Source organism: Knufia obscura (genome assembly GCF_036327395.1).
Source record: "Knufia obscura strain CCFEE 5817 isolate CBS 148926 chromosome Unknown scaffold_8, whole genome shotgun sequence".
NCBI lineage: Eukaryota > Fungi > Ascomycota > Eurotiomycetes > Chaetothyriales > Trichomeriaceae > Knufia > Knufia obscura.
In genome coordinates, this window is record NW_027042694.1 from 624074 (window position 1) to 650445 (window position 26372).

The window sequence follows — 26372 nt, forward strand, 5'->3', positions numbered from 1 at the left end:
CAAGCCCGTCTACCAAATCACGGAGTGGCCTCCTAGGCACCCACGGCTCCCGCAACGCACTTCTCTTGTCTGTCCTTCTTCCAGAACTTTAGACCCCTCCCTCCTCTCTTCCTCGGCGGATCAAGCATATCAGGCACAACATATGGCATTGGTATCTCTTCTTGTTGCTCTTCTGTTAACACTCTGTCTGGCAAGCGATGCTCAGGTATTTCACCGATCTTGGTCGAAGCAGTCATAAAGGTCATCATTGATGGTGGTCTTACTCTTCCTTCGAAACGGGGAGCGATATGCTGCGGCTGGGGTTGCTGGTAGAGCTGTTGCGGGCGGGAATGATGTGGTACCTGGGGAGGACGCCCTGGTGCGGCTTGCATACTATCAACAGCTTGAGGCTCATACCGCTCAACTGACGGGTGGGGGAAAATGTCGAAGAAGTCCGCTGGCACAATGTACATGCTTGGGTGGCGGCCAACCTGCTTGCCGGTGCCGATCCCATAGTCATTTGGTGGAATACTGACTTTTGCTTGCAGATGCTCCGGCTTTGGTCTCAGCTGGGGAGCCGTTTTGTCGGCGAGCTGACTGTACCTTGGTGGAGGAGACCTCCTTTCTTTCACCTTTACTTCTGACGGGGTTGATGCGTTCTTGGTGGGCGAGACACTCGAAGACCGCGAGGCGGAGGTACGCTTCTGGTCAGTCTTCCTTGCTCTGGGCGAGACAACGACTGAAACGACAGACGGATCGGTCTTGCTTCGTACCCAGCCTCCGTAATGTATGAGAGGACTTGGAGGTGGCCGCTTTGACTGCTTACTACAAGATTGTGCTCGTGGTCGAGGCTTTCGCTTTTCGTCGTGTTCAGTAGGTGGGCCCGACGGTGGCAGCCGTAGGTCAATCCTCGATGCTGATGCGATCCGCAGATTGAGCTCGGAAAGCGCGCTCAAGGTATCCAAGGCAGCTGTCTCTGATAAGTTCAAGATACTATTTCGTGATTGAGAACGTGATTTGTCGCTGGAAAGAGCATGATTGAGCAATTTGATGAGACCGGTATTGAGTACTAATAGTATTTGTGCAAGACTTGTCTGCGAAGTGCTATCGCCTACTTCGAATCGACGACCATGCTTTGCGACAGACTTATCGTACACTTGCTTGATTTCTTGCGGTCGTTGCGAGAATGAATCTCGGACGCGTTTCTCCTCATTCGCATTAATTGGTTCTGAATGACGACGTCTGTGCTTTCGACCTTTCGTCTTGAAGACACTCAATCCGTTATGGAAAGCGTCTAGGATGTCCCGTATCACGGAGGAGACTTCTGTTCCTGCCATGGCGGATATAAGGCTGAGCAGAAGCTAGTGAGGTAAGGTAGCTGTAGCTGCTTGATATTCATTCGTGCGATTTAGTAATCTGTGGTATAGACAGTATGGGGTGCTTCAGAGTTATTTTGAGAGCTGTGAGAGAAAAGGAAGACAGAGTAGAATTGCAATGTGCGATTGCAAATGGACAAGTAGCTTCGAAGGCTCGAAGTAGCACAAGTTGAGACTCCCAGCCACTTCACGCTTGCAGCGGGACCTTTCTACATCTCTGATTGAGATTCGTTGAGAAGGCTCGGCTAGCTGTTTAGAAACATGCAAGGCCTGCATAGACTCAAGGTCGATCTTGAATGGTGCTTCTAGAGCAAAGGGCAAGTAAGCGGTCTGGACTGGTTCTTACCAGGCGTATCAAGGCAAGAAGAAGCTTATGGAGACTTCGAGTCAAGTAGGGCGCTTACACGGAAGCGATGGCCCTGCATGCATTGAACCGTCGTTTCATGCACTAAGGCAGTTCATCTGTATGAATACACAACAGCAGTTACTTGCTCTCATGAACACATCGAAAGTTGTCAGAAATTGTTCGCCTGTGATAACCACGGGTGTGATGATGGTTTGACTGATGGATGAAAGCTGTAGTTAGAAAGTGAAGGGAGGATGAGTTCCGGACCAAATCTAGCGGGTGCGACCAGGCGAGGGTCCGCCAAGCATTGGTGAAGGGCAAGAGTCATCAAGTATCCGCACCTAATTCCTGCTTGCATATTCACCACGTTAGCGCTTGCCATTGGTGACAGATCGACGAGTAGCATTTTAAACATCCTGCTTAGTGACGAACCATTTTTGTAATTTGTCCGTTGCCAACAGGGCTGGAAGTCACGATGCCTATTGGGCCGCAACTACCTGCGACTGCTGAGAAGCGCAAGAGAACAGACGAGGGTGATGGAAGCGACAGCGATGATAGCGTAGGACCATTGCCGCCCAATGCTGACGAGAACGACAATGTTACAAAGAAACCGCGCACAGTAGGACCGTCGCTTCCACCGCAGAAATCCAAGCAACAAAATGACCCTGCGCCAGAGGACAAATCTGATGAAGGGGACAGCAGTGATGATGATGTTTTTGGACCAGCTCTGCCAACGGAGGCTGAGGCTGATGGCACCAACACTTCCACAGCTGCGAAAGGCGCGCAGTCTGCGCTCAGCAGCAGCTCAGATACAGCGACACAGAGCAAAAGAGATGAATGGATGACTCTGGCCCCAACCAGTGGAGACTGGTCGCAACGAGTTGATCCTACGAAGCTGAAAAATCGCAAGTTCAATACTGGAAAAGGTGGTGCTGCAAGCAGTGCGGGAGGCGATGCATGGCACGAGACTCCAGAGCAGAAGCAAGCACGATTACAAAGGGAAGTTCTGGGGATTAAGGCTGAGAAAGGGCCAAAACCGCAAGTTGCTTCAGCAGCAGTTTCACAAGATGACGCCGAGACAACCCGGAGAATGAAGGAATACAGCCAGCAGCGTGGGCCATCTCTCTACGATGCGCATACGAAGTCTCACAAGAAGGAGGAGGACGACGATCCCAGTGCAAGAGCGTTCGACAGAGAGAAAGATATTGGTGGAGGACTGCAACTGAATTCGACACAGCGACGTGAGATGATGAAGAAATCGTCCGACTTCAATTCTCGCTTCAGCAGCGCCAAATACCTGTAGGCAGGCAAGGAGAAGGTGTTGAAACATCCTCACAACAAGCCATGGATCGAGCAGAGCCTCCACCCAAAATATTCACGTGACCGCATTTACGCACAAGTACTAAGGACTGGCGCTACTCCCTAGATGGGGGATCAAAATCCTATTGACGTCTCGCAGCCTCGCAAGCCGACCCAAAGTATTCATAGGTGTTTCTCTGGTAACTGCTCCTTACAGTGTACTGGCGTGCTCCCAATATGCTGCGAGCAGCCAGCTTGATATTCCGTATGTGAGAGCCAGCATTTTAGGTAGGTCCTGTGCCCTCGTTACGCAACGTGGCTGCCTATCATTGCGCACGGTCCCTCTTGCCTTGATGGCTCACGGCACACCACGACCAGACCTAGTAGCTTTCGCAAGCTCACTCTGAGCCTTGTCATCGGCATATCTGCTCTTTGTTAGCAAAGGATTAAAATTTCATGTAAGTGCAGCTACGCTTACCTCTGATAGATCGGCAGGTAATGCTCCTGATCGCTCAGTGTGTTCTTTACACTCTCCCGCGCTTGAATAGCCTGAATCCATCTTCTCCACCTTGACCAGACCTTCTCGTCCTCACCTCCTTCACCTTCAGCAGGAATTAAGTCCTTGACACCCTTATAGTGCTCATAAACCCACAGTCGAACCGCCCACGGCGCAAGCGTAACATCGGTCATGCTAAACACCTTACCTGACCAGAAATCACCTTCATCGCTCGCCTCAGCGATCCAACTCTTCAGATGTCCACGAAGCTCAAGTTTCGCATCGTCCATAGAATATGGCTTATCTGGCGTGTGCTGCAGCAAACGATGGAAAGCAGGGATGATCCGCGTCCCTACAAAGTCGATCCAGATTTTCTGTCGGGCCCTTGTGTACGGATGATCCGAGAACAGCGATGGTCGATCTGATTGCAGTCCATCGAGATACTCGCTGACAATGTTGCTTTCGATCAGTGGCTTGCGCTCAACACCATCCTCGCCCCTCGTGCCACCCGAAACGGGACATGCAAGCGTTGGCACAAGTCCTCGAGGATTGAGCTTGAGGAATTCCGGGTCTTTGTGGTATGGGTTGATCTCAATGTATTGGTAGTCAATCTGCTTCTCTTCCAGCGTGATCCAGGAACGTTGGACGAAGGGGCAGAACCAGCCCGAGTAGAGTATGTGAGGTGCTGGGCCCTTGTGAGCTTCGACGATTTTGTGAGCTGGGCCTGTGGCGAGAGGGTGAAGCTCGGCGTCGGGGTGGCCGTTGGTGGAGGGCATCTTAGATGGAATTAGGCCAATAGAATTAACGTGATGAAGATGTCTGGTAGGGCGTAGACTTCTTGGTGTGCTTTATGAAGTACTTTGCAACGTATTGACTCTCCTATGTCTTCGATGTTCCAAAGCATCATCTTTGACGGTCCTCTACTGATGACGCAATGCGGAGCAGCGCTAATCGTATCAAGTCAACGGCATCTCACAAGGCAATTAATGCTATGTAGTACTCGTGAGCTTCGCCGGGGCTACATATGTCCAACCCGGAGCTTTCGCTATCACGCTTCGTCTACTGTCACCTGACGGGCTTCATCTTGCATAGAGAAGAATCTGGTCATTGAGTTTTGAGCGGTACAGCAGCATGGGAGCTACTGGTCGAAGCGCGACAGCCATCTGCGAGTAACTACCAGAATCCAGGATAGATCTCCCGGACTCACGATCCCTGGATGATCGACTCAGCGATCTTCTCCGCCAGCGCGTAGATCGTACTCTGCGGATGCCCCGGAGGAAGCATCGGCATAATACTAGCATCCACGACCCTCAACCCCTCAACACCGATCACCCGAACAAGGCTATCAACAACAGCCATCTTATCATCAGTCCGACCCATCTTGCAAGTCCCAGCTGCGTGCCAGACGGTCATAAGCGAGTCACGGATAACATCTAGGATCTCCTCGTCGCTCCGAACGTCCATGCCTGGCCAGTACTCATCGCCAATTACTATTTCTTGGATGGTATCAGTATGCCACACTTCGCGCATTCGGCGGTACCACGCCACCGCGACCTCTTGATCCGCCTTCGCCGTAAGCCAGTTCGGGTTGATGAGCGGTGCGTCGAACATGGAGTCTGATGATATGCTAATATTACCTCGAGAGAGAGGTGCAACCATAGCGCCTAGGATAGTGGCGTACTGATTGCCGTCGAGAGGTTGTTGCAAGGCTGGGAACCAGAAGTCACCAATATAGCCGTTACCCGAGATGTGTTCGACCTCCGGCCAGTCGTCGGGGAATTGTGTCAATGCTTCGATGGTTTCTTGGGAGAAGTTTGCGCGATACTTTTCAGGTAGCTTCTCCCAGCCGAGGAACTCGACTACGTTGGACGTCAGTGGTCCCTCCTGGTTCAGGACGTAGTCCGTCAAGCTATCAGCTAGGACGATCGGATCGTGCAGGACTCTGTCGAGCGTGTCGAAGTTGACTTCGTAGGAGGGGCCAAACATGATATGATCCCACATGTTCTGGCCAACACCGGGTAGGTCTGAGATGACTTCGATATCGTGATTTTTGAGGGTGGCTGAGTCTCCGATCCCGGAGACCATGAGTAGCTGTGGAGATTGGAAGGTGCCAGCGCTTACTATGATTTCTCGCGATGCTTGAATCTTGTAGTTGATACCTAAAGAGTTGACTTCGACACCTGCCGCTTCCTTGCCATCGAACAAGATCTTGGTGGCAAGCGTCTGCGTGTACACCTTCAGGTTCTCTTCCGTGGTGTCCTTGGCTTCGTAAATGTACGCGACCGAGCTGCTCCGCGTCTGATCAGAAGCACGAATTGTGGATTGCGAATAGTGATAGCCCATCAAGTCTCCACCATTGAACCCGGTGGTCCTCTCCATGCCAATGGCCTGCATACCTTTCTCAAGCCACGTCGACTAGACAGCCACCCAATTTGTGTATCCCACGTTCACTGGTCCGCCATCATTTGCGAAAGCGTCCGCATGGTAAAGAGTGCTAGCGTTCTCCCGACGCTTCTCTTCGTTCGGTGGTGTGAGAGTGACGCTTTTCTGGAAGTAAGGCATCAATGCGTCCATTGTGTAACTTTGATCGTCTACCATATCCGCCCACTGCTGGTAAGAACCCGTCGAACCTCGATGGTGAATCATGAAGTTGAGAGCAGATGAACCGCCCAAGCACTTACCACGAGCATAATGGACCTCTCGGTTGTTCGCTCCTGCTTGTGGTTCTGTGAGGAAATTCCAATCGACTGTTGGGAGGGCATCGAGAGCGCTCGAGCCGATGCCTATAATGTCGCCAGCTGGAGTCGTACCTAAGACAGGCTTCCCAATCTCGTAATAGAGTCCAGCTTCAATGATGGCGACGCTAAAGCCAGCTTCCGCTAGGCGTACGCCGATGACATTGCCTGCAGTACCACCGCCAACAATCACATAGTCGAAGGTTTGCTCTACTCCTGGAACTCCTCCAAGAAGACCTAAGCCATCATCCACCAGGCCATTCCCGGATAAGATTGAGTCAGTAGCTTCGAGTATTGGGTTGAGAATCGAGTCGAGAATGGGTAAGCAAGAAGTTGCAGAAATGAATAGAATGAGCGACAAGAAGCAGAGCTGTAACGAGCGACACATCTTTTAGCAGATGGAACGGTTGAATGAATGACTGGTCGAGCATGGGATATGCGAAGATCGTAAAGAAGGTCAAAGGTTATATGCTGCCTTCAATTGAATGATGAGAGGCTCGGCTGGTGCGATTAGCATAACAATGCTGATCTTCACCACAGGCTTAGTGAAATACTCTGTATAGTCACGACGGACCAACGCTTGATACCTAAGCTTACCGTGTCGGTCATAAAGGTTGGCAGACCGTTAGCAGATTGTGTACAGACGTGACTCGGTGGAGTGTTCTGTAGATGATCTGCAGTTGTTAGTGTCAGGCGGAACGTACTCAGAGAGCGCGCTGAATAACGGATGAGTGTAGTCGTGGGCCGTAGACAGGAGGACTCGCTGTTCTAATATAAGCGAAGTTCGATACGGGCAACCCCTGATCCCAGCATTAGCAGGTGCCTGGTAGCGTTGACTCGTGCGACGGCAAGCCCTGAGCGTCAGAATTGCTTTGTGGTCAAGGCGGAATCGACCAGCGATAGCACTCTGACGATTCCCGCTAGCGCACATGTGTAAAGCCAACAGCCTTCGTCAGAGGCATGAACGAGATGTGTCACAGCTGACGAAGACGCACAGCGCCGAAAGACCTCCGCGTCTGCCAAGCCCGCATGTGGACTCGCATTTCGCTTCCACACCGGGTCAGGTACAAATGCTGCGCAGAGGATGCTGGCCGAATTCGTTGTTACATGTCGTCAGCAAGCAGTGGCCACGGGTGCGAGCGTGAACTGCGACAGCCATACTTAGAGCGAGGTAGTGAGATGGCAAGAGCACTACAATATCCAACTTGAATACTTCGTGCGTGGGTGAAGATGGGTCAGTACTTCCTCTTGTCTTCACATCCAAGCCAATTTCGGTAAATCGCCGTAGGCAAGTGCCAAGCCTAGGACAGCGTGATGGTGTTAGATTACAGCTATACTTAGAGACTAATCGCGCAACTTCAACAATCCTGATCTTCGCGTCTTCTTCGAATCCCCTACAACCTTTTCGACTATTCACGTCTACATATCAGACAAACTGTGCTATACGTCTAGTGTGGCACGGTCGCAATGAAGTCGAAGCGGAGTTCACTGAACATCACCTCCTCGTGAACCGACAGATCGACGAGTGTCCTTCGCATGTCAGGCCTAGACTCGCTCGAGCCATCTGGAATCCCTCTGCGTGACATGGAGGATGTACCATCGGGGCTGTAGAGCATTGACCAATCTAGCCGACGAAATCTCGCGCTTATGTTGTAGCGACGGCAGAAGGGAAGGGGCATCGAGACGGAAGAATTCCGTTACGCCTCAAAACTGCATCTGACCATGAAAGAGACGACAGAATGCTTTAGAGACCGCATGTACCTAGGTAGGCACTTTGAGCTCGAGGTTACCAAGCACCTGCCCTGAGTCCTGCATATCTTGTTTGTCTCCCTACCACTTCTGCTCCTGCCGCGCTGCTCGTGAAGAGAGCCACGAAGGTACTTCATGCCCATCATCTTTACACACTGACCGGAGGTTTGAGGTCCCTGAGTCTGCGCTCAACCCATCTTCTCGACAACGTCTGTGGCAATACATGCTCTTTGCCTTGGAAGCTGAACCGTGAGCACCAATCAGCAGTGATAAAGTTTGCAATCTATACACCACGTTAGCAACAATCGGTTTACCTTGCATGATTATAACTCACGAAGTGATGGTAGTCTCCTTCCTTCTCCGACCGGACCCAGAAGGCTATGTCAAACGCGACCTCAAGCCCCAACGACACAGCTTTGCGCATGAACTCAGCCTCCCTCAAGTCTTTACCGGACTTTGTTGGAGCGAACTCTGGCAACACAAGTCGTTCAGTGCGATCGCTAATCGTCCTCCCTTCGAGCTTGGTGTCACCGTCACCTCCGAGCCCGAGCATGAATGAACCGAGTGCAGGAACGTGTACCCACGCTAATCGCTCCGGCATGATATACCTGCATCGGCCGAGAAGCGCGACGCAGGTCCAGGTCGACAGGCCTCGGATTGCCCCATTTGGAAACTCGAGTGTCTTCAGGCGCGCCCTCCGTTCTTGTGTCATCAGTCTAGTAAGGCTGACGACACACTCGATGCGCTGAAGCTTTATGCTGGCATTTTTGAGCATAACGTTGACCACTTCGGCTCTTCGAGACAAGCAGGATCGATGAGGTCTGGTGATATCGTTTGCTGAAATTTCTGTCGCAGAACGAGACGGTAATGGTGGCGAAATAGTGGTCGAGGATGAGTAGACGGATCTCTGGAGGTAGATCGTTCCAGGTTGGCATGGTGAGGATGGAGCGAGTCGATTTGCTGCAGGTTTCGATGTTCTAAGGTCGAGTATGGAAAGACAGCGACGAAGAAAGACGGCGTTGTCAATGGAGTTGAAAAAGCTTTTATGAGGGGTGAAGTTGCGCTTGCTATACACTCCGTTCGCTGCCAGTGATATCCTGCATGCACATACACACGCAGCGCCGTGACGTCGATACGTCCGCCCCCGCGTCGTGTACGATTCGCAAGGCTGGGCATCATCTCAGTGAGTCGCGCGTCTCTGCGGTGACAGGTCAGACTTTCGCCTCATGTCTGTCTTGCAGCCAATTTTCCAGGTGTGCTGCACAGGGCTAATGGTCGGTATGAGCATAGCCTTAACCAGCAAAGCGCCTGCCAGGCGAGGAGGTGAGGGTTCCACCAGTCTACAGAACACACGTTGCGTTTGGATGTAGGAACACAGAACGCGAGTGCGTAGCTGTGTTTGTGGGTCTGATACAAACCCACATGCCTTTGCGGACACGTCAAAGAACAAAGACGACAGTCCGCAGGGATAGAAGAGATAGGAAAGCTGGCAACGAAATCACGGGAAGCTGAGTGCTTGGTATGAATTTTGTGCTTGCATCTGATTTTCTTGGTCAATATAACCTGCTATCTGACTGTTTCCAGACCTCTGGAGTCGTGGCGCCCATGATTGTGCTCTGGCAACCCGCACATATCCCTATCTAATGCTACTTTAAACCCTCGGATCGACGATCACGACTTCTTGGTATCAATGCTTCAAAGCGCCGACTTTAACCCACTGAGCGACTGGATGCCGCACACTACCTTCTTGATGGCATCGCCAAGGTCTCATACCAGAGCAACCACTTGTACTCGTCGTGTGGCAGAACAAGCATAGCCCACCACCGTCTTGGCAAAATAGCCATCGCTGACCGTAAATCCGTGGCACCTATATCGAAACAATCCCTGGACATCTCTTGCTCGAGGCATATCTCTTGACCAGCGAATGGCACCCGAATGCACCAATCTTTTGTGCTTAGCACAGCATTATACACCTCAGCCAGCTTCATTCGTGTATCACGCTCGATGAACATCATGGTTATCTTCGCCTGCACACCCACCTTGTTCTTTGCGGCATAGCTCAGCAGCGCCCCAAGCCCGGTGAAGTCCCTCTGATGAGAGGTGTAGTTTTTGAGACAAGCCTCGAGGAGGACGCTCTGAGCTTCGACAAAAGAGACATATCCCTTTGCTAGATCGTCTGCCCAGTCAATGGAAGTAGATGGTTCATCCGGCTTTCGCTTCGTCATCTTGGCAATACTGGAGTGCTCAGAGACGGAGAGGTACACTTCTAGCATGTTCGGCACATCTAACCTGAAGTTACCGATCGAGCCTGGAAAGGTATGAATCGTTGTCGGGACAGATCCTATGCCTTCGAGAAATTGCTGACTGACTGTGAGGGTCTTCATCATGTGTCGTTGTTCGGGTGTGAGTGAAGGTGATATCCGACCGATATCGCTGATGTCGTTGATTTTGATCTTACCGCTTCGCAGGATTGCATTGACGATGTCGTGATATGTAGCGAACTGTCTCGAGACTTTGATCAGCTTGAGTACGGATGTTGGGTTCACATTGGCGGAAGCCCCTGTACTATTCTTCAGATGAGTGAAGGTTCGGTTTTCGAGAACGAGATCGAGGATCCGATCACGAATCTCGGTTGGTAGAGTCGTCCAGTGACGGGGGACTAGATCGGACATACCGTGTGGCTGAGCCATTAGATCGAAGCTTAGTGACAGCGGTAGGTCTGGATCTTGATTTGAGATTGGAGCTGGTTGATGTGTTGGTTGTGTTGGTTGTGAAGGGAGATCCTATTTGAAATCAATGTTCAGGGTGGAGTCGTTTGTGAGAGTATGGAGCACGCCAATATCTTGAGTGTGTTAAGTCAAGATGCTGATGTCTATGGCTTGCGGCACGGAAAATGTGCAAGGCGTTGATCAAGTGTCTGCAGTCACGAGCTTTGTTGGGGTCGAGAACAATGCGGCTGTCACTTGTTGTTTGCAACAATGGGCGTGTTAGTGACAAAGCAGGACTCACTCTAGGACGAATCACGTCGACCTGCTCGGTGTCTTGATACCTCGAGTGAAGCGAGGTCCGGCCAGACAAAATGCCCTAGGTCGTTGCCGCACCGTTAGATGGCGCAGTAATGACCTTCTTACAAAGAACTCGACCGAAGGAACATCTGCCTCCCGTAGCTAGACTTCCTCACTATCGGAGCATCGTGCGACATTCCGCCTACCGCTTGTACCCGTGCACCCCTGACATGGTACTGCAAAATCTGTGGCCTTCGTCCTCGCGAGTAACAATCATACGGTAGATATGAGGCTGGGCCGAACCACTTGGCACGATTCATTTTGCTGCATCAGGCAGGTCATCTAGGCAAGGAATGCCCATCTCAAAGCATCGTTTCGATAATGTTTGCGGGATCATAAAATTGTGCCCGTTGATCTCAAATCTGACACACCAGTCTTGAAAGCTGAACGTAGCGGCCTATGCCAGATATTAGCAGTCGTTAATCTGGCTGCAAGCAAGAATACACATACACATTTCTTGTATTCCCATTCTTCAGCATCCTCATCGTCATCATCTTCAGAAATGTCAGGGGCCCCATTGTCCACGGTCAAGGGAAACTCGATAGACATATTGAGGTCAACTCCGGCTTCGCGAGCATCTAGGAGCAGGTTGCGCACTGGGTCGAATCGATACTCCTTTTGATAATAAGGTAACCCTTGCCGTCTCGTGAATGTCGTGAGTAGCTGCAACGCCACCGCTTCCGCCGCACGCCGCTCAATGCTTCCTTCTGCGTACTCCAGCTCCAGGTCAACAGCGGACGTTGAGCGTGCTTGGTGTGAATGGTACTCACCGAACAAGGCTGCTCCAAGCCGACCACGAGTCGTGATCTCGGCGTACTTTGTCTCACTGTGATAGACAATCTGAAATGTCCCGAAAAGCTGTTGCAATTCACGAAAGTCAATGCACTCGACCACGTCGGACTCACGACGATAATAATGTCGATCTAGGGCCAAAGTCTTTAGCAGGCGCTTCGAACGCTCGTCCATTAGCGAAGCCACTTTCATTGTATCACAACAAGTCGCGAGCGTGATCTCGGCGTTTGCGACTACTGCTCGGTGTACCTCTTCAGGTGTGATGAAAGATTTCGAAACTACCAGTATATTGAATACACCTGGCCCATCCCAGTTTTCTTGATCTGACACTCTCGAGCTGTCAGAGTCCACTGCCTCTGGAACCGATTTGTGGCGTACGGGTAAGCCTGTGAAGAGGAAATCGAGTATTCGAGCTCTCAGTTCCGTAGAGAGGCTGTACCAGCCACGTGTGTTGTCGAGAGTTGTCTGTTCTGTCATAGTGTGCAGCAGTATTGCTGTGACTGAGGCGAACGCTGCCTTGGTCTTGTGGCTCATCTATCGTTACTTGGGTAAGATACAGAAATCGGTTTTGATATGGCAGAGATGGATATAGGATACTAGGGAAGAGGAGCGAAGGGGCCGCCTCTCTCAGTGCCGGCAGCTGCAAACTCTGCCACTACGCGAGTGAAGAATTCAGCGAACAAATACAATGATGCTCGAAACGTGCTGACGATGTGGTTCGTCAGTGCAAGAATCCATGCGCTGACGCCGGCAAGACGATAAAGCGTTCGATGGAGGTCAGCGGCATTCGAGTAGCGCCGACTATCTTCGCTTTGACCAGCACTGCGCACTTCTAAGTAGTATTCTCGAGTAGTATACTACTCCGAAGTAGGAGCATCGATTTTCTAGTACTCCCGGGCACTCGCCAGTATTCTTAGCGATAAAGAGTTCCTTCTATAGTAGTAGGTAAGTCTAGTTAGTCTTATATAATAATGCTTAGGTTTAGCTGTTTACTTATCGCCTTACCAAGTTAGGTAAGCGTATGTGGCGCTAAGATTACTCGGAATACTACTCAAAAGCAAGAATATTGAGTTGGCTGATACTCGAGTAGTATTCTTACTCGGGAGTCCGCAGTACTGGCTTTGACCCAGTCGCTTTGACATACTTCACATCTTTGCCTCCGCCTTCTTCTCCATCCAAGCAAAGCTAATATTCTTATCATTCCCCGGCTCAATAATAACATTGACAACCGTCACCCTCCCCTCCGCATACCCCTCCTTCGTGGCCTTCTCAAGCTCCTCCTCAGTCTTCACAAAGATACCCCTCCCACCAACCATCTCAGCCAGCTGCTCATACCTCGCCTCATGCATCAAGCTCGAACTCTTCAGTCGATCTCTCCTCTCCGAAGAACCACTGGAATTGAGCAGCCTCGCCTGCTTCGCCTTCCAATCCGCCGCGTCAGCAGTGTCACCGCTGTAGATGCCCGAATTGTTCATGCAGAAGATTAACACATCCATTTCGTGTCTACGCATCGTCTCGATTTCCATGGCTGCGAAACCAAGCGCACTGTCTCCCTCCAGTGCCACTATCTTCTTAGTCTTGCGCGGCAAGTTGTATGCTGACCAAGCGGCGACACAATATGCCAGACCTACGCCCATGGTCGCATATGTACCCGCGTCGAGCTTCTGCCGCGGATGTTCGAGAGGGAAGACTGAGCGTGAGATGTCCATTGTTTGAGAGCCTTCGCCTATGTAGACTACATCGCCGTTTTCAGGGGCAGAGATGGAATGCAGCGTCTCCTTGATGATGTGGAAGGCTCGTTCGAAAGTCAGGGGCATATCTGTCCGTGTTTGCGTATTTGCTGCGGTGCGTGCTTTCGACTCGTTCTTTAGTGCGCTATTGCGAATGGCGTCGAGGTAAGTTGGCCCTGAACCACCGAAGCTAGGTTTCGATAATGGCGTCCCCGCTCTCAATGCTTCGTTAAGCTGGTCAACAACAGTGCTGATGTCTCCGAAGATGCTCAGAGCGGGCTGCCCGGCACTGTTACTCCGACCCAATTCTTCAGGTGAGATATCGACTTGAATGATCTTAACGTCCTTCCTGTACTTTGGCGATGCAGCAAAATGCAAGATCCAATTCAATCGAGCACCAAGTAGAATGATGACGTCCGCTTCGCGAAGCGCAACTGATCTTGCTGATGAAGTGTTGAGAGGATGTGAGTCTGGTACGACACCCTTGCCCATAGGTGTCGGCAGGAATGGCAGCTTCGAACTATTCACCAAAGCCCGGATGGGTTGTTCTGCGCGAGCATAAGCCGCGCCTTTGCCTATAATCACTAGTGGTGCCTTAGCATGTTTCAGGAGCTCAACTGCGGCGGAAATGGTATCTGGTGTTGCAGCAGGCTTCGGAAGTGCCAGAACAGGACGGCGACGACTATTTCCTGTGGCTGTTACAGGTGTCATGATGAAGTCCGTGGGCAGGTCCACGAAGGTTGGACCTGGTCTACCATACCAGCAGACCCGGTATGCATCGTGTATGGCCGTGACTATAGCATCCGCGCTGTTCGTGTGTGGCCTGATAGCTCTTTTGGTATGTGGTGTCAACAAAGCGATCGCATCCATCTCCTGGAACCCCCCTTTTGTCCATTGCGATGTCTCACTTGATCCGCCGAGGAAGAGGGTCGGCCATGCATTGGCAGAAGCATTTGCAATCTTGTCTTTGATCAGCACAAAATGACTCAAGTCACTGAAGGTCCCGTACACCAGCCATGCCATGGATCACACCAGGACCTCCGACCAGCAAGCACACTCCTGGCTTCCCGGTAAGGTAGCCGTATGCTGTTGCCGCGTAGCTACAGGCTTGCTCATTGCGGAAGCCAATGAATCGTATGCCTAGGTCAATCGCTTGTTCTGCAATGTCCGTCACGGGTAGACCGACGAGGCCGAAGATGACGGTCACTCCGAGATCGTGAAGTGCTTGGGCAATAACTTTGGCTCCGAGGGGGCTCGTCATGGTGGGTAGGGTCGTTGAGGTGCTGAGTCTTCGCTCGCAAGCTCGAGAAGAGCAGCATAAGCTCCTGTGAGCATCGCTCCGGCCATCATGTTACACACTTGACAATGAGGTGCTTCAGCGCATGTAGCTGCGGAGAAGGAGGGACGTCTGTTACAGCGGGAGGGGGCCGAGGTAGTGGTTGAAGCTAAACCAAAAATGGAAAGCGCGATGTATGGCTGCTTCAGTACTACTTATTGAGCTCCCATGTCATTGCTATCCTCGCTCTGAGAAGCCGTGTATGGACTCGCTTGCCCGCCAACACTCAGGACGTTCCGAACATCTCAAAACTTCAGTTGTGTATAGCTAAAATGGCCAGCGCCGCATCCTCCCTCACCGGAGCAGGCGGCAACGAGCGCTTCAACCAAGAAGCCGCAGCATGGGATTCCAACCCTTTCGTTCACCAGATGAGCGAGGAGGCATGGAAAGCAATACAGCAGAATGTACCAAGTCTACAGTTGGACAAAGTCGCCAAAGAAGTTGATGTCCTCGAGATTGGATGCGGAACAGGTCTCCTCAGCTTCATGGTCGCGCCAAAGGTACGTGAAGTGGTTGCAGTGGATGCAGCTCAAGGGATGATAGATGTGTTGAAGACGAAGATCGAGAAATCTGAGGTGAAGAATATCGTGCCTGTGGCTGTGTTACTGGAGGATCCTGAGGATCCTGCTTTGCCGCCTGCCGATGAGAAAGCCAAGAGTGGGCCACGGAGAAAGTACGACCTGATCACGTCGCATCTGGTGCTGCATCACATTCCTGACCTGACGCCTGTGCTGAAGACTATGCTCGGGTGTCTGAAGCCAGGTGGCATGGTGGCGCTGACTGATTTTGAGGACTTTGGACCTGAAGCGAAGAGATTCCATCCTGAGTCAAAGATGGGAGGTGTAGAGAGGCACGGCATCAACGCGAAGTGGATAGCGGATCTTATGCAGGAAATTGGCTTCGTGGACGTCGATGTCAAAGCTGCTTGGAATCACGATAAAAGGGTCGAGAGATGGAAGGGCGAGTTTACACCTGGACAGCCTATTGGCGCCGACCAAGGGGAGAAGATGAATTTCACATATGTTTTATGTATGGGTCGCAGACCTCAATGATATTCTACTGTGTGCGCAGAACCAAGCCCTGCAGCTTTGCCTTGAGACTTGGCTTGAGACTAGCAGTGGCTTGGCTCAGAGATTAGGCGTCCTTAGTGATGCCTTTTCGTCCTCTTCGACAGCCCGTCCCTGGAATTGTATCAGGCGCTGGCTGTTGATATTCGACCTGCGAGCCCTTGGTGAGCTCGCTGTGTTACACGGCAAGCTTATTCGTTGCGTTGACTTCGTCAGCTCTATTATCAACCACCCGCAGCGTTCTCATGGACGCATGGCTGCGCACTGCAAAACTGCTTGAAGCATTTCAACCCATTGCCTGGTCTTCCCTCCGTCAAACTACCCGTCCGCCGACAGCTCAAGCCTTCCTCCACACGGCTTGAAGGGCGGAGAGGCAAAGCACCCTCCACATGCATGAAGATGCTAATTGACTTGAGTCTTTCGTTGTTACTTCGACCTTCTCCACCCATTCTGGCTCGCCATCGTACAGAAACCTTGTATCGAACAGACCAGCTTCCAACGCATCGTGATCCACAGCCTTGGCTTCCTCGCTGTGACCTTAGCGCAACTGCGTCGAAGGTGAAAGCGCTGGGAGGCGGAAGCTGTTGCTGCGCGATGTTCAGTAATCGTAGTTCTTCATCTGTCGCCGGTGTAGAATCGGTAAACAAGATTCTGTTAGCACTGTATGTGAACAACTCATGCTGCCCATCATATGCTCCTGGTGGATAACTATGACACCCGTCATATGTACTGTACTCCGTTGACAGATGCATCGCGTAGTGGCTACTGCTTTCACAGGGCCAAAAGAACCTTCCATGCTCAAGGTCCAAGTACAATTCTGGCTGCCAAGTGGCGCACTCCATCGGTTCCTCCGGAGGCGCCATCAGACTGTGGAGTAGCTCACCCGAAAATCGGTCATTGAGGATGCCTTTCGCAGCAGAGATAAGATCTGGCAGATCTAAGTTGAAGACCCGAGCTTGCGATTCAAGACTCAAATCGAACGACAGCTGCTGATCAGTGCCGCTGCAGGATAGCTGCCATAGAGTGAGGTAGAGATTGGGTAGCTGGAAGCGTTTCATGTCGGTCCGATAGGCATCATAGGCATCTTCATCAACAGGCTCACAAGATGGTATTAGACGTGACGCATGAGGTCGAGCTGAGGCTTTCGTGACAGGCACTATCTCCTGCCAGCCATTGACAAAGGCTAGAAATGCTGTTGCTGCAACCCGATATTCAGCTTGAAGAGTATCGCGATGATCTGAGTGAGCGTGGGCGAGATGATGGACAAACGTCTGATGACGGTTGAGGAGTGAATTGCGCATACGCCAGCATGTTTCGGCAACAGCGTTCACGATCGATTCGGGTAATGGCAACATTTGAACATCGTCCGGTGCCGACGGCCGCTCATAGTAAAAGTCCGACTCCGAAAAGATCATAGACGAATATAGCGCACGGCCAGCGATATGCTTGAGCGCATCGTAGTATATAACTTGACACTGCAGCCGGTATGAGATACACACCATAAATTCAGGATCTTGGGCAACCAGCTTCCCAATGTTCGGCAGCTCACGCATTGTCGATCTAATGACATGTCCGACCTGTTCCCAAGCCTGGTGGTAGTCTGCAAGCAGGTGAAGTATTGCCAGGAATCGCACTATGGATCTTGTTCGCAGGCGTCGGCGGAAGATGAGTCGATGGCCATAGAGCAAGTGAATGAAGGCTGACCACAGCTCGCTCCAGTACTGTTGTACAGTTTTATGAGATACGTCCTTAGCGCGAGTCCATCCATCGGTGGGAAAGCGTGAAGAGTGCTCGACCCAGTGGTAGTTGAGCCCACTATATTCATCGTTTTGAGGCAAGAGGTGCAAGTACGCATGCAGTAACGGCCAGTACGTTGGCTCTTTACAGTGTTGTAGACCAGGCTGCTCACCGTGTTTGAGACTGTAAGGATCGCTCGTATCAAGCCACTCGTAGAGAGAGTAGGTAGGTGATTGAGGCTCGTTGTATAAGAATTGCCGGCGCGCAGGAGTAAGAGGTTCAGTCAGGTGTGGTCTTGGTCCAGGATATTGCTGTATCACGAGTGCTACCTCCTGATCTGTATTACAGGCGGCCCATTCTTGCTGGACATTCTTGGGACACCCTGAGGGCATGATGAAGCCTCTTTCTAGCTGGGTAGCCTACAAGACATTAGTTGAGGTAGATTGATGCGATGCTACTGACCTCATGTTTCGACAAGCCCATGCCAAACTCATTGTCGAAGTACATTTGAAGCTTCCAGCCTTTGCGCCCGTCGCCGAGATCTTGAGGTGTCGCCCAGCGATTTGAGAGCATTGGTCCGAACCATGGCACGTGTTTGCGCAGAACATCGCTATGCACCAGCATCTGTCCTTGCGGTCCATTCGAGGTGGTGATTATCACATCTCCGCCACCTAGCAGGAGATCGTTTTGGCCGTGAAAGCCACCATTGACAAGAGCCATGTCGTTCTGAGCTGGTTACACAGGAGCTGATAATGGGCGAGACATGCTAGAACTAAAGTCGACAGCGTGCTTCTTGTAGAAGTTTGAAGTGCCTGCTGACACGATCAGACATCGTGACATTGTTAGTGATATCTATATTCAGTCAGAACGTAATGGCAGTGGCTTGCACTGGATGCATTGATACCAAGTGCAAGCCAGTCTGCAGAACTGTCATTCTACACTGATCAGCTAACACGAAAGGCTTCGCCGTATCCTTGAGCTAGAGCAATAGAATTGAGACGGCATTGAATATATGAGCTGCACATCCCGATGAGTACTTGTCACAGCAAGCGATCGTCAATAGGTTTGGAATAACCAGGGCAAACGCGGTAGCTGACTATACAGACAGACCATGTGTGATGCGAAGGCTTGCATTTGTTCATGGCAGGATCATCAACAAAAAGCGTCAGCTGTACGGTCCAGCAGCTTCGTTAGTCGAAAGTGATGCTCGCCTCAACGCGTCGATGCATCTCGCGAGCTGTGCAAGTGGTGGGATGGAAAGCGAACCAAAGAAAGTGCAAATCAGTGTGCGAGATGAGGAAGTCGTTGGCCGCTCGGACGATTTATAGCCGACTACGGTGAAGCGAGAAGACTTTGATAGTGGGTGTGCTACCGTACAACATACTCCAAACCACTCCGAACCTCCCCTCCGCCCGGACATGCTAAGTGGCCGGTCGATAAGTTTGCAGAATTTGCTTGTCCCACCGAAGACATCCTAGGTTTTAAGGTCCTTAGGCCTTGAAGATATGCCTAATTTATCATACCAGGGCTGCACTCTAGGCTCGTAGCGCCTAATGACGAAAACCTGAAAACCGGACAGTTTGCTTGTCCGGGCGGAGCTCCCTTCATCGAGTACCAATGGTCCTTCTAATACCATACCCTGGAAGAGCTTAACTTCTCACAGCGATGGCACTCTAAAGAAGTCCTGCCGTCAGCTCGCAGATTTTGCCTACGCTAATCCAAAACCCTATCCATCACCCTTCACCCTGCTCTGGATGCGGCCACTCCTCCAGCTCAAACCCAGCCTTCCCAGCCTCAACCCCCATAATCGCCTGACACCAAGCAAGATACTCGTCCTGCTCCCTGGCTTGCTCCTCCCACGGCCGCGAGTCCTCAGCCGGTGGATTAAACACCCGATGCGCAAGATCCCGCATGTGCTTACCATACTCGCAATTCAGGATCGCTTGATCAATCGGCCCGATTCTGGGAGGAAATGGACGCGCAAGCGGTGCCGGACTGGTGATGTACTGATCGAACGCAGAGGTCGAATCAGATCTCCGTGGTCTGGTGTTTAGGAAGTCGTTGCTGTCAACCCATCCTTCGTCTTCGCCATTGTATTCTGAGAGCCAGTTGTCCTTCAATGGACTTTGCTCAAGAGCAAGAGTCGCCGGCTGGGCTGGAGATTCTGGAAATGAGTCATCCAAGGCCCAGTTGTTGCCTGTGGGCACAGTAGGACCCCTGCTGCTGTAATATCCTCCTATAATCCTTGTGTCCGGGGGTAAATTGGGGAATGGTTGAGGCTCGTCATCCACTTGATCACCCATAACAACATCTTGATCTTCAGCTCCATCATTCTCCTCTTCATCCTCCTCTGCCTCCTCCTCTTTCTCACCCCCGCCCCCCTCACTACTGCTCTCCTGCTCGACAACATGTTCGCCTGCCTCGATCTCCGCCATCGGCACATCCCGGCTTGTCCCATCACCATTGTTGAACCTCTTTCCCCATTTGTACATATGCTGCTCCCACTCGTCAGCCTGACGATGATGTTTCTCGTTGAAGTGCTCCTCGATAGAAATTGGCTTGCCACTTTGCTTCTTGCAATGGTAGTCTGGGCATAGGCGACATCCCCAGAGGGCGGCTGGTAGGTATTCTTGGCCGGGTCGAGGCATCGATGTAGGTGATTGGGAAGTTGTGGTGGTACTTCGAAGTGTGGCTGTGAGGTTGGCTGGTTGATGTTAGAGGAGGGAGAAGAGGTTGATATGGCAAGGCTCCAGAGCCAATGTGTCTGCTGCTTGCTGTTCACTGACATCGGCTTGCACTTTGGCATTTTGGTGGCAAATAGCAACCTCAGGCGGGACTGTTGGACGATTGCTGTAGCTTGTCGGTAGCATGATGAGGGTATAATTCTCGGTGGAACGAGTGCGCGTGAGGACAGACCTGCACGTGAGATGCAGGAGTATGCAGATACTGCAGAGACATCACCATCTGGCAGTGAAGCAAGAAAGTCTGTGTTCATCGGAGGCACACAGTTGTCCAAAACAATGGTTCGGAAGCGGGCAATGTAATGCAAGTCGTACGTTGCGCGTTTGTTGTATGAGACTCCGTCGTCACTGGCTTTCCTCCATCTGCTGCTCCTCTTCCTCCTCACCCTGTTTCGTCTCCATCATGCGCTTAACATAACGTTGCATGTCCACTGTGCGCTGATCTGACACGCCAGGTTCGAGTACTAGTCGCGCCATTTCTCGTGAAGAAAAGCTGTACTCGCCGTTGAGGACTAATCGGTCCAATTGAGTGGTTGAAGGCGGCGCTAGGCGTTAACGGGGATATTGAGGTCGGGGCAGATTCGTGCTGGATGGGCGGTCGAATAGATAGGATTGTGGGGGCGGATTGTAGTCATAAGGAGATATGCCATTGGGTGGCCGGACTTCTTGCTGCTGATATGTCGTTTGGATGAGGTAGCTTGAACTCCTGGCGGCTGGAATTGTTGCATTTGCAGTGGCTGAGGGGGCAGTCCTGCTACAGCACGCATTTGCTGTCGATCAGCGTGTGGTATGTTGTTAGAGTCATCGGCAGCTCGCTCGGTCTCGGACACTGTTGTTTCACCGTCCTCGTTGTCTTCTTGCACCGACGCGTCCGCCTGTGAGATGGTGCTGCTGTACCAAGCAGGTGGTGGGTGGCCTAGTGGGACATCCTCATAGTCGCGACTGCCATCTTTCCTGTAGTACCTCAGTGCGCATTTACACGTGTATTGCTTCCATTCTACGGGATCATAATTCTGGTGCTTCTCTTCGAAATGTGCTTTCACGGAGTACCTCCTTCCGTCCTCCGTGCCAGACATTTGGTACTTAAACGTTTCATTACATAGGTTGCAGCGCCAGCGCGGCACAGGCGGGTTCTGGTCCTTCCGATTTATGTAAGGACCCTTTGCGTTTGGATCCCTTCGTCTGCCGTGGCTTAGCATAATCTTACGCTTTGAATAGGAGGAATGATACCAGATTAATCAAGCGCGCTCTTATACTTCTCCACTCGTTGGATTGATTCTTGTCCTTGTTGGAGTTGCTGTTTGAATCATCAACTCAAATCACCTGAGGCACGCCGCCTGTCCTCTAGTAACTGTTTATCTTCCTCAGCATGAGCATGCTTGCATGGCAGACCCGGCCGCAGTAAGCACTGGGCAGTAGCTTGATTTTGCGACCATACGGGCAGTCCAATGCCTCATTCTCCGGATTATTGTGCTTGTACGACATTCATCATGCGAGGCCTGGTGCGCATAGCAGTTCCAGATGCAGTGGAGCGACCTGTATACTATGGCCAAAGCCTGGTCTCGATGCAACCAAGCTGGCAGTCATCGTTGTTATTTTGTGACCAAATCCTTGAACAGGAGAGCTTGAAAGGCTGTTTCCAGGGGCTTAGGTTCATGGCAGTGATGCAATGAAGCAAAGAACGTCGTGCAGTGAGAGCGTGATTGAGTGAGAACGTGATTGATCAAGTTCAGGGGAAGTCCAAATCACAGACCATTGCTTTGCGCGAATACCAGTTGTACCCAACCGTATCACATTCGATCCTGAACCCTTGTACGTAAACGAACAACCTCAGACGCGAGAGAAGTGGTCATAGCAATACAAGAATATGGATATTAACCTTCGAACCAAGCACATTTCGATCGCTCCAAATCCTGCGACCCTGTATCCGAATGCTTCTGATTAGAGCACCTAACCTAACAAACCGACATAAGCACCTCTCCTGCACAGCCGCTTAGCCGTCCTGCTCGCTGGTCTCATTGCTGCTGTTTATTAGTGGTCTGAGGCTAGACGTCTGGATTGCGGTTAGGTCTGAATTGCGAAGACTCGGCTTTTGTGTTGGGATTGGGTCTCGTGTTGGCAGGATATGGAGGCTAGGCCATTCAGTGTTGGCAGTCCGGTTGAAGTACTCTACAGCACTTTGTGACTTGAATGTGCGTTGCGGTGGCTAGGTCTGTGTTGGGTTTGGTCTCGTGATGGTAGGCTACGGAGGTTTAGGGATTACTGGCTGGTGGCGGAACGTTGGTGGTTTGTGTTTGTGTTTGCGTATTGGCTGGTTGCAGATTGAGAGGAGTTGGTTGCTGCAGCAATTCTGCCGTATCTGGCGATAGCGGCGGGAGTGAAGGTAGTCGTGGCGGTGTTGACTCCTGTCGACCCTGGGAAGGTGTGAAAGAAGATGACGGGGATGATCTTGGCGGAACGGCTCGGTCTGCTGGTTCCTGCGTGTTGGCTCTAGTGCTAGGGTTGGTGCTGGGCTCACGTGGTGTCATCGGTTCTAAGGAAGAGATCGTTTCGCCTTGTGATGCTTCTTCTGCTGACAGAAAGTCTCGAGCTTCTCGGAGAGTCGGGTCAGCTTTGGGAGTCAATGAACGGCTGGTGGTGTCGGATCGCTGGGATGGGCTTTGTGGACTAGTGAGCGGATCCGCACCCGAGGATGATGCTATCGAGCCTGCTTCAGGAGACGGAGCTGGTGTTGAGGCATGTTCAGACGAAGAAGGTTCGGAGGCACCTTCGGATGCTGAAGTCTCTTCCAGATTCGGAGGTCGTACTGGTGTCGAAAACATGCTCTTATCTTGGCCGTTGTCTTCATCTCGCCCCCCATCGTTCGTTGCGCTGTCGCCTGACTCACTACGTTGTGTAAACGTGTCATCATCACTTGTTCCACGGCCTGCATCGTAACCGCTGGACTGTGTGTAAGTTGTGTCTTTGGACATGTGCGATTGGAGAGCTCCGTATGCTTTGCAAGAAGAGCTTGTAAAGAAGCAGAAAACGAGCAGTACGCCTCCCCTGGCTCCTGTACCCTGATATATCCGAAGAAGTTATTTGGCTGCAAGCTAATTAATTGTTCTTGCACACGACTGTCACAGTCGCTTGATGAGCTTCAGCTTGCGCAAACCAAACACGAGAACCGCCCACGAAGGTGCCAATCATGGTGGCAACGTAGTAGGCATGGATGGATGATCGAGTATGGTGGCTTGTGGTCCGATCGAGGTCCAAACTACCTACAAATGTTAGCCGATACAGGAATGGCCCTTGTCTTCTGTCACAGTAAGTTTGCTCACGTCTTGCTGAGAGTCGCTCCAAACCTAGAGTAAACTAATTAGTACAATGCTAGTAACCCATGCATCACCGTCTGCCAAGAAGCCAACGCAAATCTGGAAACAGCGAAACAGCCGGTCGAAGTAATGCATTATGCGTCGCTGCTGCGACGTACCTACGAACCCTGCGGTCGTAAGAAGACGTAGAAAGTGACACGCTCGAAATCAAATTGCTCCCACTCTTTTGCATACTCCTTCTTCTCGCCTTCTTTCAAGGCCGAAATGGCCTCAACGGTGACAACATTCTCCCCAGGCACCAGATGCAGATCGTAGACACCTTGTCCAGCGACATCTGGACTTGCAGGCAAGGTCGAGCCGTTGTTGAGCACGAACAACTTGTACTTACGCTTCCCAGCTTTGAGATCTGCATGCAGCTCTGGCACAATCCGTAACGAGTTGTGCGATGACGGCAGATATGTGTAATAGGAGGTCTGGGTTTTGCTTGATGAAGCGTGGCGGACCAGACGCCATTTGGGATCGGTGGGCATGAGTGGATTCGTCATATAAGTAACAGATTGAAGCAAAGCATCTGCCGATGACTTGTTCGCATCACGAAACTTGCGATCTATCGGGTTTGTGGATTCGGCGAAAATCCCAGCAGCAGGAACTGGCATCTGTGGTTGAGGAGCGTGGAAGCCGTTGGTAAGAGGTGCAGTAGCTGGATAGAGCGCAGGCTTGAGTGGTTGATGCGGAGGCACGCCCTCCAGTGTTGGTGTTGGGATGTTCGCCGGACCTGGAGGCACGATGGGCTTGGTTGGTTCGGCTGGTGTGGCACTTTCCGCATGACCATTCATGCCTGTCATCGGCACGTCAAGGTCAACGACCGACACACTCCGCCGAAGTGAGGACTGAACGTTTGGCGCAGGAGTCACGTCTGCAGCTGAGTCACCCCTTGACTGCCTCATGGCACTGGCCAATGCTGATCTCTGTCTCTGCAATGCTTCTTGGTCGACTGTGTACGTGCTGGAGCCATTCATAGCTGGTGTGGTAGGTGTGCCTACCTTCAGCTTCAATTGTCTGGGCTGCTGAGCAACATTGAGCGACAGACGTGGTACGATCTTAGGAGGCACACCGTATGATTGGAGCTTCTCTTCTAGCCACGTCTCAAGTCTTTCGGCCATGGTGTAAATTTCAGAACCAGACTCATTGTACTCCTTTGCATTCGACCAAATGAGTCGAGCTTCGCGTGCAAAGTCGTCCCAGTTGGTAATTTTGCCTTGCTGGACCATAGTCCGCACATCATTAATTGACGTCGGTTGTTTGATGACTTTGTAGTAATGTGGTAGTTCCCGCCTTGGTGGTTTTCTCTCGAAGTTGATGGCATCTTCCTGAGATGACAATTCGTCGAGAAGTTCAAGCTGAGTATCTGCAAGCCCATCGACAGGCCCATCCTCAATAGGCTCGCTAGGAGCAGCACTACGCCGTCTGCCTCCAGCATTTAGCTTGAGCTTGATTGAGGGAGGCTCGCTGCCAGACGCAGACGAATCCCTGATCTTGATACGAGCGATGTGATCAGGTATTGGGGTAGGGACAGCCCTGTACTCTGGATCCTGATATGCTGGGTTGTGCTTTGGCATGAAATTGGATAATGCCTTGCGTATACGCTCAGCGTCTTCGAAGATGTCTGACTTGCTCGAATTGTAATCCTTTGCATTCTGTACCATTCTCTTAAGATCGGACTCGAGGTCAGTCATGGTGGAATACTCGCCATTGTTCAGCTTGGCCTCGACAATGTTGATAGACATGGGCATAACAATGTGCTCGTAGTAGTCAGGATATAGCTTCCTATCAGGGAGCTCGAGGAACTCTGTAGCGATGAGTCGTCCATTCTTGTCTTGTGATCTCTTCAGAAGGCTTATGATTTTTTCTCCCAGCTCCTGTGTTGTCTCGACCGACTCGGCATCTGGAAAGTGAGTATCCTATACGTTTGGAATGGTTAGCAGTCTGCGAATCGCGAATTGTCAAGAATTGAGAAGAATGCAGGTGCGAATTTCTGTGTAAATGGCCATCTCCAAGGATTACGCTTGCATGCGTACGAGTTTGATACTCGGTGTGCATGCAGATTCATTTCCAAGTGCGGCGGTGGTGCACCCCGTTATTATGAAGTGCACTGTCGCGTCACGGCTGATCGATGTGCACGTAGGGATGGTGGTAACGATGATTGATCGAAGTGGTGCAGTGCATGCGAAAGGTTGGAAGTGGACAATGGACTACTTACGTCGTTGCGTTTTCGTTTCCTCGATGGTTCTGGAGTAGCCGTATCGGGGGCTCGACGCTTGCCATTCATCTTTGTTTCCTTGACTCTAACTTATCCTTACAGCACCAACCAAGTATTGGTGGAGGTTGGATTATGCGCTTGCTGGTCGCTCTTGCTTCTGATATTCTATGTATTATTGCGACAACTCTGGTATCCGTGCTTCGAATGCGCGATCAGTGGGATTGTACGCGACGACAGTTGTGCTTGAAATGGGTGGTCGGTCTCCTATGGGAGCCCTGTCGACGCGTGCATGCACAGGCTCTTCCTCCGATCACTCTGGTGAGCCCTCACGGCTGCATCACTCTACGCAG

At 51.4% G+C, this 26372-nt stretch overlaps 14 protein-coding genes across 14 annotated transcripts; 2 read left to right on the forward strand and 12 right to left on the reverse strand.

The window, feature by feature from the left end:
- Window positions 1–32: 32 nt before the first annotated feature.
- On the reverse strand, window positions 33–1316 carry PMZ80_007053 (uncharacterized protein; the record flags this gene model as incomplete). The annotated part of the gene is made up of 1 exon (XM_064875461.1): window positions 33–1316. The coding sequence occupies one exon, from the start codon at window positions 1314–1316 to the stop codon at window positions 33–35; it is 1284 nt and encodes a 427-aa protein (XP_064728726.1).
- An 860-nt stretch (window positions 1317–2176) lies between these two features.
- Window positions 2177–3004, forward strand: PMZ80_007054 (uncharacterized protein; the record flags this gene model as incomplete). The annotated part of the gene is made up of 1 exon (XM_064875462.1): window positions 2177–3004. The coding sequence occupies one exon, from the start codon at window positions 2177–2179 to the stop codon at window positions 3002–3004; it is 828 nt and encodes a 275-aa protein (XP_064728727.1).
- A 354-nt stretch (window positions 3005–3358) lies between these two features.
- PMZ80_007055 (uncharacterized protein) lies at window positions 3359–4272 on the reverse strand (the record flags this gene model as incomplete). Its single annotated transcript, XM_064875463.1, has 2 exons — window positions 3359–3425; window positions 3479–4272. 2 exons carry the CDS (start codon window positions 4270–4272, stop codon window positions 3359–3361), a joined length of 861 nt encoding a protein of 286 aa, XP_064728728.1.
- A 427-nt stretch (window positions 4273–4699) lies between these two features.
- PMZ80_007056 (uncharacterized protein) lies at window positions 4700–5890 on the reverse strand (the record flags this gene model as incomplete). The annotated part of the gene is made up of 1 exon (XM_064875464.1): window positions 4700–5890. The coding sequence occupies one exon, from the start codon at window positions 5888–5890 to the stop codon at window positions 4700–4702; it is 1191 nt and encodes a 396-aa protein (XP_064728729.1).
- A 21-nt stretch (window positions 5891–5911) lies between these two features.
- On the reverse strand, window positions 5912–6619 carry PMZ80_007057 (uncharacterized protein; the record flags this gene model as incomplete). The annotated part of the gene is made up of 1 exon (XM_064875465.1): window positions 5912–6619. One exon carries the CDS (start codon window positions 6617–6619, stop codon window positions 5912–5914), a length of 708 nt encoding a protein of 235 aa, XP_064728730.1.
- Window positions 6620–8128: 1509 nt separating this feature from the next.
- PMZ80_007058 (uncharacterized protein) lies at window positions 8129–8581 on the reverse strand (the record flags this gene model as incomplete). The annotated part of the gene is made up of 2 exons (XM_064875466.1): window positions 8129–8263; window positions 8315–8581. The coding sequence occupies 2 exons, from the start codon at window positions 8579–8581 to the stop codon at window positions 8129–8131; spliced, it is 402 nt and encodes a 133-aa protein (XP_064728731.1).
- Window positions 8582–9719: 1138 nt separating this feature from the next.
- Window positions 9720–12314, reverse strand: PMZ80_007059 (uncharacterized protein; the record flags this gene model as incomplete). The annotated part of the gene is made up of 2 exons (XM_064875467.1): window positions 9720–10763; window positions 11496–12314. The coding sequence occupies 2 exons, from the start codon at window positions 12312–12314 to the stop codon at window positions 9720–9722; spliced, it is 1863 nt and encodes a 620-aa protein (XP_064728732.1).
- A 668-nt stretch (window positions 12315–12982) lies between these two features.
- PMZ80_007060 (uncharacterized protein) lies at window positions 12983–14828 on the reverse strand (the record flags this gene model as incomplete). The annotated part of the gene is made up of 2 exons (XM_064875468.1): window positions 12983–14527; window positions 14577–14828. The coding sequence occupies 2 exons, from the start codon at window positions 14826–14828 to the stop codon at window positions 12983–12985; spliced, it is 1797 nt and encodes a 598-aa protein (XP_064728733.1).
- Window positions 14829–15175: 347 nt separating this feature from the next.
- PMZ80_007061 (uncharacterized protein) lies at window positions 15176–15955 on the forward strand (the record flags this gene model as incomplete). Its single annotated transcript, XM_064875469.1, has 1 exon — window positions 15176–15955. The coding sequence occupies one exon, from the start codon at window positions 15176–15178 to the stop codon at window positions 15953–15955; it is 780 nt and encodes a 259-aa protein (XP_064728734.1).
- A 352-nt stretch (window positions 15956–16307) lies between these two features.
- Window positions 16308–18427, reverse strand: PMZ80_007062 (uncharacterized protein; the record flags this gene model as incomplete). Its single annotated transcript, XM_064875470.1, has 3 exons — window positions 16308–16500; window positions 16760–18126; window positions 18170–18427. 3 exons carry the CDS (start codon window positions 18425–18427, stop codon window positions 16308–16310), a joined length of 1818 nt encoding a protein of 605 aa, XP_064728735.1.
- Window positions 18428–19440: 1013 nt separating this feature from the next.
- Window positions 19441–20355, reverse strand: PMZ80_007063 (uncharacterized protein; the record flags this gene model as incomplete). The annotated part of the gene is made up of 1 exon (XM_064875471.1): window positions 19441–20355. The coding sequence occupies one exon, from the start codon at window positions 20353–20355 to the stop codon at window positions 19441–19443; it is 915 nt and encodes a 304-aa protein (XP_064728736.1).
- Window positions 20356–20993: 638 nt separating this feature from the next.
- PMZ80_007064 (uncharacterized protein) lies at window positions 20994–21524 on the reverse strand (the record flags this gene model as incomplete). The annotated part of the gene is made up of 1 exon (XM_064875472.1): window positions 20994–21524. The coding sequence occupies one exon, from the start codon at window positions 21522–21524 to the stop codon at window positions 20994–20996; it is 531 nt and encodes a 176-aa protein (XP_064728737.1).
- Window positions 21525–22700: 1176 nt separating this feature from the next.
- PMZ80_007065 (uncharacterized protein) lies at window positions 22701–23420 on the reverse strand (the record flags this gene model as incomplete). Its single annotated transcript, XM_064875473.1, has 1 exon — window positions 22701–23420. The coding sequence occupies one exon, from the start codon at window positions 23418–23420 to the stop codon at window positions 22701–22703; it is 720 nt and encodes a 239-aa protein (XP_064728738.1).
- A 500-nt stretch (window positions 23421–23920) lies between these two features.
- On the reverse strand, window positions 23921–26091 carry PMZ80_007066 (uncharacterized protein; the record flags this gene model as incomplete). The annotated part of the gene is made up of 2 exons (XM_064875474.1): window positions 23921–25723; window positions 26023–26091. 2 exons carry the CDS (start codon window positions 26089–26091, stop codon window positions 23921–23923), a joined length of 1872 nt encoding a protein of 623 aa, XP_064728739.1.
- Between the last annotated feature and the right edge of the window lie 281 nt (window positions 26092–26372).